The 13,776-nt window shown below is 45.5% G+C and overlaps 1 protein-coding gene across 3 annotated transcripts in view; it reads left to right on the top strand.

Annotated features, from left to right (window-relative positions):
- LOC129700559 (ena/VASP-like protein) overlaps positions 1-13,776 on the top strand; it is a 250,622-nt gene that overhangs the window by 169,202 nt on the left and 67,644 nt on the right. For all 3 annotated transcript variants that reach the window (XM_055641165.1, XM_055641163.1, XM_055641164.1), the window contains one exon: positions 10,719-10,782. In XM_055641165.1, the coding sequence (XP_055497140.1) occupies positions 10,719-10,782 (64 nt within the window). The remainder of the gene's footprint in view (positions 1-10,718; positions 10,783-13,776) is intronic.

Below are 13,776 nucleotides of genomic sequence, written 5' to 3'. Positions count from 1 at the left end.
CTTCAGCGTCCCGCCCGGGTACCTTCCCGCACAGTGAGGAATGTGGAGGGGTCACTGTGGTGGATGTTTATGTTAAAATGTATTTTGTGTGTTGTGTTACTTTTTATTAGGATGACTGTACGGCACATCAAATTCTTCGTATGTTGCAAAACGTACTTGGCTAATAAAATAAGATTACGATGATGCAGGAAAAATGTTCCCAATGTTGGGTGAGTCCAGAACCAGGGGCCACAGTCTTAGAATAAAGGGGTGTTTCCATTTAAGACTGAGGTGAGAAAAAACTTTTTCACGCAGAGAGTTGTGAATTTGTGGAATTCCCTGCCACAGAGGGCAGTGGAGGTCGAATCACTGGATGGATTTAAGAGAGAGTTAGATGGAGGTCTAGGGGCTAGTGGAATCAAGGGATATGGGGAGAAGGCAGGCACGGGTTATTGATTGGGGACGATCAGCCGTGATCGTAATAAATGGCGGTGCTGGCTTGAAGGGCCGAATGGCCTCCTCCTGCACCTATTTTCTATGTTTCTGTGATTATTATGGAAGGTTTAAAGGGATATTGGCCAAACACTAGCAGGTGGGTCTAGCTCAGAATGCACATCTTGGTCAGCATGGATTAGTTGGGCTGAAGGGCCTGTTTTTGCTCTGTGGGACTCTATGTCTCGTTATTGGCAGATGACTGAAGGAGCTTAATGGAAATTAAAACTATAACAAAGTTTTTAATCGTAGTACATGACTACCGTCTCTTAAACCGATCATCTTTCAGAGAGCAGCAGGGAATAGCCCCACCAAATTAGTGTTTGCTTGGCATAACTGAATATAAATAGTTTACTCATTGGAGTCTCAAAGTAATTTGTCAACGATTAGAAGAAATTGGTTGCTCCTCGATGAGCATTTATCAACTATGACAAATTCCATGTGTGATATCAGCGGCAAGGGAAAATTTAATTTTGGAAATATAAATGCCTGTAAATGTAAGTGTGCAGCAATATTTTCCGCTTGATATTGTATGAATAGATATGGTTACACCTGGAGTTTATGCAGGAGAAATTGCCCCTCTACAGAAATTTAACCAAGCACTTCTGATTCTGATAAATATTTGCCCCTGATTGCAACAAAGTTTAGCCAGAGGGTGGTGAATCTGTGGAATTCATTGCCACGGGCGGCTGTGGAGGACAAGTCATTGGGTATTTTTAAAACGGAGATTGACAGATTCTTAATTAGTAAGCGTGTCAAAAGTTACGGGGAGAAGGGGGTTGAGAGGGAAAGATAGATCGGCCACGACCGAATGGCGGTGTAGACATGATGGGCCGAATGGCCAAATCTGCTCCCTAGACTTGATCACTATACACCACGTTTCCAGAGTGCTCAAAGCAATGCCTTGACAGGCTCGGGCAGTCCCTACAGATGATAAAGCATTTTCTGGGCAACCTCCAGCCATCGGACTGTGCCTGGGATGTGCTGCCTATTAATGTCAAGATCAGTGTCGTGTTAGCTTCAAGGTCAGTTTAAGTAGCTGCATCTGATCCAGCCTATTTTGGAATTGACTGTTCGGTGGAGTATTAGGGTGGTCAGTGATACTCTCTATTCCAGGAAAAGGCACCAGCTCAAACTTTCCTTCAGAGAGGAGGTTGAACTTTCCCCAAAGAGCAGCTGATTATGTTCATGTTCATAAATCATAGGAGCAGGATTAGGCCATTTGGCCCATCGAGACTACTCCACCATTCAATCCAAGCTGATCTATCTTGCCTTTTCAACTCCATTCTCCTGTCTTCTTCAAAAGGGTCCCGACCAAAAATGTCACCCATTCCTTCTCTCCAGAGATGCTGCCGGTCCCGCTGTGTTACTCCAGCTTTTTATGTCTATCTGCGACGTAGGAGGGGGCAGCACAGGGAGATACGTTGGTTAAAAAGACACATGGGATACCTGACTTCATGGTGTTCTCACCATGTAAAAGAAGCCAGTGGATTTATACCTCGGCAAGGCCAGCAGCATAATCAAGGACCAGTCTCACCCCAGTCACTCCCTCTTCTCCCCTCCCCCATCGGGCAAAAGGTACAGAGGTGTGAAAACGCACACCTCCAGATTTAGAAGGTAGACAAAAATGCTGGATTAACCTAGCGGATGAGGCAGACTCTATGGAGCGAAGGAATAGGTGACGTTTTGGGTCGAGACCCTTCTTCAGATTCAGAGGCAGTTTCTTCCCAGCTATAATCAGGCAACTGAATCATCCTACTAACAACTGCAGAGCAGTCCTGAGTTACTACCTACCTCTTTGGAGACCCTCAGACTAACTTTGATTAGACTTTACTCAACTTTATCTTGCACTAAATGTTATTCATGTTATTCTCTTTAACATGTATCTGTACACTAGGGATGGCTTGATTGTAATCATGCATTGTCTTTCCATTGAATGGTTAGCATGCAACAAAAGCTTTTCACAGCACCTTAGTCGACATGACAATAAACTAAACTAAACTGAAAAAAAAGTAAGATTAAACGAGAACTTACCAGTTTGAAGTTTGATCTTTATTTTATGAGGAGTTACGATGAGCGATTACGTGAAGAAGGCCGTCAGCCCGCATGCGCGTCAATCTTCAAAGCAGCGGTGTGAAATCACAGATAACAGTTGTTGAACTGAACATAGTAAGATTAGAGAGGACTTTATGATCAGATGATCTTTATGATACGAGGGTTGGGAGCGGAGGGCACGTAATCGCTCATCGTAACTCCTCATAAAATACAGATCAAACTTCAAACTGGTAAGTTCTAGTTTAATCTTACTATTTTACTTCGGAGTCACGTGAGTGACTACGTGAAGATTTTAAAGCTCTGTGATTTCATGCCGTGGATACGAGTCCATGCGTCACACACTGCATCAGTTGACCAGGATTAGTGAACATAATTAATGCATTCAGACATGACATAGATTTAAATATGCTGATGCTTTAATAATCAAAGAAATATAATAGTGACCCCTCTCATCCAGGGGGAAACTATAAAACGTAATCTAAAATGGAATTGGCAAAAGCCCCCAGTCTGGCGATTGATTCATTATAAAACCTTTGGAACGTCAGTTCATTAGACTATCCTGCAGCCGCTATGATGTGGTCGAGAGGGACGTCCATTTCCCTCGCTGCTGACGTAGGTGCAGCCCTGGTGGAGTGAGATTTAAAAATGTCAGTGTCCACACCTGCACATGCCAGAACCAGTTTTAACCATCTTGAAATGGTCTGCACTGTTACCTTGCTATGAGGTTTTGTGTAACTGATGAATACAGATAATTCTGAGACTCGGAGGCTCTTGGTGACCTTGATATATTGTAGTATGTGTGTAACTACACACAACCGAAGGTCCATGGGGTATGCCATAAAAACTAATTTGAGCCACGACAGCCCTGGTCTGCTCTGCTTAATTAAATCATAAACAAAAAACATAAACATAAACAATGACCACCTTGAGAGTGAGTTCGGGCAAAGACAGAGATGAAGCTGGAGCCCACTGGCGGAGCAGCGTGAGCACCACGCTCACATCCCATATCTCCGTATACCGGGGCCTAGGGGGAGTAGAATTGAAAATGCCATTCATGAATCTAGTTATCAAGGGGTGAGACCCAACAGTGTGGTGTCCCGATCCCAGCGATAAGTAAGATGATAATGCACTTCTGGCACTATTTATGGCACTATAACTCAGTTTCTGATCGTAAAACAGTCTTGATAGGAATTCCAACACATCCGTAATGCGTGCCGTGTCATACGATATGTTTGAGAGTGAGCAGTACGTCTTCCATTTCCTGATATGAAAGATGTACTGTTTCTGGGTACTCTCCCTCCAGGCCACAGTGAGCGCATCCACTGTACAATCTGATAGCCCGAGCCCCAGGTACGGTCTCCTCAGAATATGCAAACCAATAAATTGATTCGGTCATGTAGTGGATGGTTTTCCCCCGTCACAGGGTGAACCAGCAGATTTCTGCTTTTGGGGACAGCCATAAAAGGCTGTGATATCATTCCCAGGACGAGTGGGAACCAAGTAGGCCACTCTTGCACTACTAAAATGCCAGAGGCGGAATCTTGCTTGATCTTGGCCAAGCATACAAAAACATTCCACCCCAGTGTAGCGAGAATGCATCTACCGCCACTGCCCCTGGGTCTGGTTCCCATGAAACATATTTGGGTAACTGGTGATTTAGTCTGGATGCAAACAAATCGATTTCCGGTACGGCATACCGAGCGACTATGTCGTTAAACACTATGTCATTCAACATCCATTCTGTGTTGTCATTGAACTTCCGTGACCTGAAGTCCGCCACCATGTTGTATCTACCTGGTAAGTAGATAGCTGAAAACCAGATGTTTCTCGTAATACACCAGTGCCAAATAAGGTTAGCCAATTTATCACAGGATACAGACTTGATTCCACCCATGTGATTAACATATGCCACTGCTGTAGTGTTGTCAATCTGAAGTTGAACATGCACATGATGTATATTGCCACAATAAGCCTTCAGCCCATAGAGTGCTCCCAACAACTCTAAATAGTTAATACCATGTGACTGAAGAATTAATGACTCCTGCATATTCCATCTGCCACCGCAGCTAGAGATGGTATTGGTAGCTCCCCATCCTAGAGCACTAGCATCAGTTTGTAGAATAACTGATGGTGTATCGACCAAAATTGCACTGGAGCAATGCCGAATATTTGTCACCCACCATTGTAACTCTGCAATGGCTTCAGCTGGCAACCGCATAGGTCTACCGAAGTGACCTGCATGGAATTTGAGTTCCTGCTCCTTTGCACATTGTAAATTTTGATAGTGCAAAGGCCCGAACTGTGCAGCTGGAAAAGCAGCAACTAGTTTGCCATTTATACTAGCTACCTGTCTAATAGAAGGTTGGTCCTTAACAATGAGATTGTTACAGGCTTATATTCGGGATATATGTGGGTTACAGGCATATATTATCCCGCTTGGATTCTAATTGATTGCCCCAAGGCAGAGTCACAGTCATGTGAATTGAGTTAATGGTAAATCCCAAATAATCAATTACTCTAAATGGTATCAATTTGGATTTAACTGGATGGATGAGCAACCCCAATCTCTCAAACATGAGTTTGGTAGCTGACACAGATAATTCAGCTAATTTCATAGTTTTCCCTATGATAAGGATGTCATCCAAGTATGCCATCACAATATGATTCTGAGCCCGGAGTAGCCCCAGGACTGGTTTTAGTAATTTAGTGAATAATCTGGGGGCTGAAGCTCACCCATTAGGCAATGCTTTAAACTGCCACACATCCAGCAAAACTTCAAATATCTCCGGTGATCCCCATGAATAGGCACCGAATAGTATGCATCTTTGAGGTCGATGCATGCCATATAACATCCCTTGGAAACCAGTTGTTTGGCAGAAACAAAGTTTTCCATTTTGAAATGTCGATACTGCACAAAGGTGTTAAGTTCAGTCAAGTCAAGGATGATTCGCATCTTCCGTCCTTCTTTTGTTTTGTGAATATATTAGACACAAATCGGTGAGTTTCATGACTCGACATCTCAATTACCCCTTTTTTGTATAATGATTCAATGTCCACTTGTGCATCCAAACATTCGTGTTGTGAAAGAACAAACATGCGGTTTGGTGTATGCTGTGTGGGTGGAAGTGAATTGAGGAGGAACTCAATTTGGAAACCTTGTATACTGTGCAGTATAAATGGATCTGATGTTATCCAACGCCATTCATTCAAGAAAAATTGCAATCTTCCCCCAACTTGTAACTGATCCATACCCAAAATATTCCGCTGAGTACCAGACTCACCTACCTCAATGGTTAGCGGTGTTTGTTTCCGCCCCCGAGGTTTGGGGGGTAGGACTGTCGGAGGGCGTGGGCCATGGGCCGTGGGCCGGCTTAGGCCTTGCCCTAAAAAAGGCCTCTGTGCCAGTTGTTCGGCTTTTCCACCAGATTTGGTGTACCATCTGGTGTTGAGGGGAGCGTAGGGGTGCTGCTGCTGGAAAGATGAAGTCTTGCGTGCAGTTGGGGCCTTCATTAGCCCAACCGTTTTTGCCTCATCATCCAGCTCCCTGACCTGCTTCGGCAAATCTTTGCCCAATAGGAGGTTTGGTGGCTGAATGTTGCTGGCCTTGCACAATGCTACAAATTTGGGGTTCAGAGCAGGGCGAATGGCATTGATTCGTAGGCAATTGATCTCGAAATGTGCATTGCACATTAATGCCATGGCATCCTGCTGAACATCAGACAGGGGCCCCGTGATGCCTGAGGCGAGCAATCTCAATATTGTTTGTAGCTTCACCTCCTGGGCTCCAATGTAAGCCCAGATGGAGTGATTTACCACCGGCATATTCAATGAGGCACAGTTAGCAGGAATATGGTACTTGTTGGTAGTTTCCTCCATGGCCAGATCTTGGAGCTGGTATGAGGCCAGGTAGTTAATGCTCATGGCTAAATCCTCTCCCAGCGGCTCCCCTGTTTGTGACGGTATAGCAAATTTGGATGCTATTGCGGGGTCTAGAGGATAGAGGGGTCTAGTGTTGTTAGAGGGTTTTAGAGGGGGTTCGAGGGGTTTAGAGGGGTTTCGAAGTATTTAGAGGGGTTTCGAGTGGTTTGGGATTTAGAGGGGTTTAGAGTGACTTAGAGGGGTAAGATGAGTTTAGAGGTGTTTAGAGGGTGTTAGAGGGGTTTGGAGGTGGTTTAGAGAGTTTTAGAGAGGATTAGATGGGTTTAGATGGGTTTAAATGACTTTAGAATGCTTTAGAATGGTTTAAAAGTGTTTTGAGGGGTTCAGAGCGGTTACGAGGGGTTTAGAGTGGTTAAGAGGGGTTTGGAAGTGGGTAGAAGGGGATAGAGGTGTTTAGATGGGCATATACGTGTTTAAAGGTGTGCCGAGAGGCTTAGAGGGGCTTAGTACGGTTTTGGAGGGGTTGCGAATATTTAGAGGGGTTTAGAGGGTGGTTCGAAGTGTTTTGAGGGGTTTCGAGGGGGTTTCGAGGGGGTTTAGAGGGGTTTAGAGGGGTTTAGCGGCGTTTTGAGAGGTTTAGAAGGGCTTAGTGTCCAGAAACACTTCGAACCCCTCTCTAAACCCCTCTAACTATTCGTAACCCCTCTAAACACTTCTGAGTCTTGCCCCTCATGCCTTGAGGTATGCTCCCCAGCTGTACCTCCGAACTCTGAGTCAGTGTAAAACTGACCCCTCCTCAGAGAGGGAGACATTGTGCAGCCCTGAAACACGTGCCGCTGCCGTGGGCTGTCGAGGAGACCCGCGCTGATATAGCTCCCTCCTTTGGAGCATATCCATTATGGAGCAACCTCTCCAACACGTGCTCCATGTGGGTTAGTCGCCCAAAGTCGCTACCCATTGAATGAGGGTTCGTTCGAGTCTACGGGCCTGACAGACCTCTTCGTGGCTTTCCGCCCAAGAGTAGCCAAGGTGCTTTCACCCGGCACCAAGTCTGTAGCCGCTGGCTCCACCGCCAGCGACTCGGAAGGCGAAATGGACGGCCGCCCGCCACCCGCAGTCCCGCGGTCTTCCGTAGTCGGTTTCCCCACGGCCCGTCTCTTCACCTTAGACATATTCTCCTCTTGGTTCGAACTCGTTCTGAAAGTAGAAGTTGAACCAGGAGAAACGGCCTGAGAGAAAGTTTAAACACTTACCTGAGGATTTTAAACTTACCGCTGGAAGGAGCGACGCGCCTGCCAATCAGTCATTGCGAAATGCGTTAGATGTAATGACGTGCATGCGGGCTGACGGCCTTCTTCATGTAGTCACTCCGAAGTAAAATCACATGTATTATCAAGGCACATTTTACATGGGCAAAGTGCTGGAAAATGAGCAGCCGGGTACTTGATGGTTGGCATGGACATGGTAGGCTGTTTCTGTGCTGTCTGACTCTTAGCTGGGGTACACATTGATGGGGCCGCGCTGGGAGGATGCAGAGAAGATTCACTGCGAATGTTGACGGTGGAGTAACGCTTGGGCAGCACGGTGGCGCAGCGGTAGAGTTGCTGCCTTACAGCGAATGCAGCGCTGCAGACACGGGTTCAATCCTGACTGCGGGTGCTGTCTGTGCGGAGTTTGTACGTTCTCCCCGTGACCGCGTGGGTTTTCTCCGAGATCTTCGGTTTTCTCCCACGCTCCAAAGACGTGCAGGTTTGTAGGTTAATTGTCCCTTGAGTGTAGGATAGTGTTAATGTGCGGGGGTCGCTGATTGGTGCGGACCCGGTGGGCTGAAGGGCATATTTCCACGCTGTATCTCTAAACCAAACCAAACTTCACTTGTGAGGAGAGACAGGATAGACTGGGTTTGTTTTCACTTTTAGTTTAATTTAGAGATACAGCGTGGAAACAGGCCCTTCGGCCCATCGAGTCCGCACTACCAGGGACAATTTACAATTTTACTGAAGCCAATTAACCTACAAACCTGCACACCTTTGGGGTGTGGGAGGGCAAAGATCTCGGAGAAAACCTACTCGGGTCACGGGGAGAACGTACAAACTCCGTACAGACAGCACCCGCAGTCGGGATAGTGAGAAACCTCAAGCTTCAAGCTGCATCTTTGCATAAACATGCCTTGTGCAGAGAGGATCTGGAATAAATTTGGCGTCATGTGGAAAATATTGGCAGAAATGCTCAAACATGTTCACTGTTTTGTCAAAATTCAATGCTGCATCCATAAAGGTAGTACACAAACACAAGAGGATCTGACCAGTCTGAAGAAGGGTCTCCCCCCAAAATGTCACCCATTCCTTCTCTCCAGAGATGCTGTCTGGCCCGCTGAGTTAAACCCCTGTCCCACGGTACGAGTTCATTCCAAGAGCTCTCCTGAGTTTGCCCTGATTCGAACTTGGAGATTTACGGTACTGGCCGCTCGTCAGTACTCGGGGCTCTCGTGGACATTTTTCAACATGTTGAAAAATCTTCACGAGTCTTCCCGTGTTTACCTGCCGTTAGCGAGTCTTCCCGAGTACCTGCCGTTAGCGTTACGAGCCGCTAAGAGAAGTCCCCGAGCTCCGACGTACCCGCGATGTACATTCTACGTGCTTCCACAAGTTTGATTTTTTTAAAACTCGAGAGAGCTCTTGGAATGAACTCGTACAGTGGGACAGGGCTTTTACTCCAGCTTTTTGTGTCTATCTTCGGTTTAAACCAGCATCTGCAGTTTCTTCCCCACAATAGGATCTGACATCTGGTTTGATACCGGGTTTTGAAAGCTACTGTATTAGACTTGTTCTGATGAATCAATGTCAAACTTCAGTCCAAATGCAATAACCAGGAACTGCAGCTGGCAGTTACACAAAATGATTTACACAAAAGGACACAAAGTATCTCTTGAGAGAAGGGATGGGTATTGTTTCAGGTCGAGACCCTTCTTCAGAAGAAGGAAGTCTGAAGATGGGTCTCGACCCATAACGTCACCCAATCCTTCTCTGCCTGTCCCCTGCGTCACTCCAGCATTTTGTGTCTATCTTTGGTGTAAACCAGCATCTGCAGTTCATTCCAACACAAAGAACACAACGTGTTGGAGTAGCTCAACACCTCTGGAGAACATGTGCAGGTGACATTTAGGGTCAGGACTCATAGAAACATAGAAAATAGTTGCAGGAGGAGGCCATTCAGCCCTTCGAGCCAGCACCGCCATTCATTGTGATCATGGCTGATCGTCCCCTATCAATAACCCGTGCCTGCCTTCTCCCCCCCGATATCCCTTGAGTCCACTAGCCCCTAGAGCTCTATCTAACTCTCTCTTAAATCCATCCAGTGACTTGGCCTCCACTGCCCTCTGTGGCAGGGAATTCCATAAATTCACAACTCTCTGGGTGAAAAAGATTTTTTTCTCACCTCAGTCTTAAATGGCCTCCCCTTTATTCTAAGACTGTGGCCCCTGGTTCTGGACTCGCCCAACATTGGGAACATTTTTCCTGCATCTAGCTTGTCCAGTCCTTTTATAATTTTATATGCATCTGTTAGATCCCCCTCATCCTTCTAAACTCCAGTGAATACAAACCTAGTCTTTTCAATCTTTCCTCATATGACTCTTCTTCAAAGGTACTCCAGCACTTACAGTCATAGAATCACAGCGCGGAAACAGGTCCTTCGGCCCAACTTGACCACACCGGCCAACAATGTCCCACTTGCCCGCTTTTGGTCCACATCCCTCCAAACCTGTCCGATCCATGTACCTGTCTAAATGATTCTTAAACGTTGGGATAGTCCCTGGCTCAACTGCCTCCTCTAGCAGCTTGTTCCATACACCCACCAGAATTTGTGTGGAAAAGTTACCCCTCCGATTCCTATTAAATCTTTTCCCCTTCACCTTGAACCTTTGTCCTCTGGTCTTCTACTCACCTACTCTGGGCAAAAGACTCTGTGCGTCTACCCGATCTATTCCCCTTTGTGTCTTTTGTTTTGTAAACCAGCATCTGTGGTTCCTCATCTCTCCAGGAAATTCCCACTCCCGCTCATCAGGGAGATAATGGATCTGACCAATTTGAAGGAACACTTTAGGAACTTTGGCCTCACCATTCAGATGCACGGGACCTCCATGTGCCCACGTGATTGTCCACCATCTGCTCAGAGACCCCTTCATTACCAGAAATACCACCATTTTAAGACTGCAGACTTGTTTTCTATTTTACCCTGATGTTGGATGACCCCATTGAATTACCATCAACAGAAATGAAGATGGAGATTAAAATGTTGATCTTCTCTTTCAGGTCCTACAGTGCAACGTCAGGTCCAGAATGGACCACCCTCTGAAGATCAGGAAGCGCAGCGGAGGTAAAAAAACAGTTACAACACCTTCTGTAAGATTATTGTGGACAGCGTTTTCATATTTTATATGAATTGCAATGCTTTTTATTTTGTATGTAATATTTTGTATGCAATACTTGTTTACTCTGTATGGAGTATTGATTACAGAGTAATTGATTACTCTGTATGGAGTATTGATTACAGAGTAATTGATTCCTCTGTATGGAGTATTGATTACAGAGTAATTGATTCCTCTGTATGGAGTATTGATTACAGAGTAATTGATTGTATGGAGTATTGATTACAGAGTAATTGATTACTCTGTATGGAGTATTGATTACAGAGCAATTGATTACTCTGTACGGAGTATTGATTACAGAGTAATTGATTCCTCTGTATGGAGTATTGATTACAGAGTAATTGATTGTATGGAGTATTGATTACAGAGTAATTGATTCCTCTGTATGGAGTATTGATTACAGAGTAATTGATTCCTCTGTATGGAGTATTGATTACAGAGTAATTGATTCCTCTGTACGGAGTATTGATTACAGAGTAATTGATTACTCTGTATGGAGTATTGATTACAGAGCAATTGATTACTCTGTATGGAGCGCTTGTTAAAATTGATTATTTTACAAAAAGGCTGAATGTTTCTCAACTACCACCAAGCGCGGTGGCACAGCGGTAGAGTTACTGCCTTACAGCACCAGGTTCGATCCCGACTACGGGCGCAGTCTGTACGGAGTTTGTACGTTCTCCCCGTGACCTGCGTGGATTTTCTCCGAGATCTTCCGTTTCCTCCCACACTCCAAAGACGTGCAGGTTTGCAGGTTAATTGGCTCGGTGTAAATGTAAATTGTCCCAAGTGTAGTGTATGTGGTGTCAATGTGCGGGGATCGCTGGTCGGTGTGGACTCGGAGGGCCGAAGCGCATGTTTCTGCGCTGTATCACTAAAATGAAACATTGGACCATTACTATTAACAATAGCAATATTTAAAACTGCTGCAGATTGATAACTGTACAACTGACAGAAAGAGATAAGAGTTTAGATATACACGTTTTACAAGTTAACTAACTTTTACAATATGTAAAATTTCAAGCACTAATTGACCATCAATTGGTTTTTTTTTTAAAGATTTTTATTTGGGAAAAAAAAATAGCTTTCTGAATTTATCACATTCTAGCACAAAATGTTCTTATTTTAACATCCAGCTGTGTAAGCTAATATGACCATACAAGTTCTTCAATACCTGAAGCTTAAATGATAAAGTGTAATTCTCCGTACTTATTCAGCATGCCGCCAACAAGTATTAAACCAACTTCTACAGATGCACCGTAGAAAGCATTTTATCGGGATGCATCACAGTTTGGTTTGGGAGCAGCTCCATCCAAGACCGCAAGAAATTGCAGAGAATTGTGGACGCAGCCCAGACCATCACATAAGCCAACCGCCCTTCAATTCACTCCATCTACACCTCACGCTGCCTCGGCAAGGCCAGCAGCATAATCAAGGACCAGTCGCACCCTGGCCACTCCCTCTTCCCCCCTCTCCCATCAGACAAAAGGTACAGAAGTGTGAAAACACACAGCTCCAGATTCAGGGACAGTTTCTTCCCAGCTGTTATCAGGCAACTGAACCATCCTATCACCAACTAGAGAGCGGTCCTGAACTACTAACACTACATTGGAGATCCTCGGACTATCTTTGATCGGACTTTATCTTGCACTAAACGTTATTCCCTTATCGTGTATCTGTACACTGTGAGTGGCTCAATTGTAATCATGTATTGTCTTTCCGCTGACTGGCTAGCACTCAACAAAAGCTTTTCACTGTACCTCAGTACACGTGTCAATAGACTAAACCAAACTAAATAACATATAGGTTTATGGAGTAAGACTGACTTGCATCTAAAACTGAGTGAATCACCATAGCAATTTGCACTCTGCTTTAGTTCCCAGCCCTCCATTGATGTGCTGATTATTTTCCCTTTAGCTGAGTAAAGCCCCTGTCCCACTTACATGTCCTTGGCACACTAATTACGTGATCTCATGGTGGCGTTGAGGCGCGACGGTCCCACGAAGGTCGTGTGCGATTTCATGCGCCCGCACAGCCGTCTGGAGCGCGTGACGTCATTTGAAGATGGACACACAATGCTGGAGTAACTCAGCAGGACCGGCAGCATCTCTGGAGAGAAGCAATGGGTGACGTTTCGTGTTGAGACTCTTCTTCAGTCTGAAAGAAGGGTCTTGACCCGAAACGTCAGCGATTGCTTCTCTCCAGAGATGCTGCCGGTCCCGCTGAGTTACTCCAGCATTTTGTGTCTATCTTCAATATTCTTGGCCCCGCTCTGGGAGTAGAAGTGGGGGCGGATCCGGACCACAACGGCCGTGAGCCCCAGGCCGAGTTCGGCGATTGGTGAGATGTTGCGTCGCGCCATGGTCTTGGCCTGTCCCACTTTGGTTGCTACAAAAATTTCAGAGTCCCGCGCGATGTCGTGCCAACTCCATACCACTCCGCGCTTCTCAGTGGGACCGGCCCCGCGAGGCCACACGATGCCCGTGTGCCTCAACGCGACCACGAGGTTGTGTAATTTGCATTCCAAGGAAACGTAAGTGGGACAGGCCCTTAAGTTGTTTAGGGCTCAAAGCCAACTAATCAATACAGAAACCTGTTTCACGTGGCAACAGGATTGGGAAGCTGGCCACCTAAGATCAGTCAGCATCTAAATTCACATCACAACAAACTGATCAGCTCCAATTAATCATCCAGGCGGAGAAGATATATCGACCCGAAACATCACCCATTCCTTCTTGCTAGAGATGCTGCCTGTCCCGTTGAGATAGTCCAGCATTTTGTGTTTATCTTAGATACATGTCTACTGCAGGCTGTGTGCTGTACGTGTGGATTTTGGGGTCAAACGTACACATTGTTCCAACATTGAATGAATGGAACAACATTGAAAAGTTGTCCTAGCGGGTTGTAGAACACAACATTCGCATGTTTTGTCCAGAATTCTC

The sequence above is a fragment of the Leucoraja erinacea genome, chromosome 9 (genome assembly GCF_028641065.1).
Source record: "Leucoraja erinacea ecotype New England chromosome 9, Leri_hhj_1, whole genome shotgun sequence".
Classification (NCBI taxonomy): domain Eukaryota; kingdom Metazoa; phylum Chordata; class Chondrichthyes; order Rajiformes; family Rajidae; genus Leucoraja; species Leucoraja erinaceus.
This window is presented reverse-complemented; position numbering and strand designations above follow the sequence as displayed.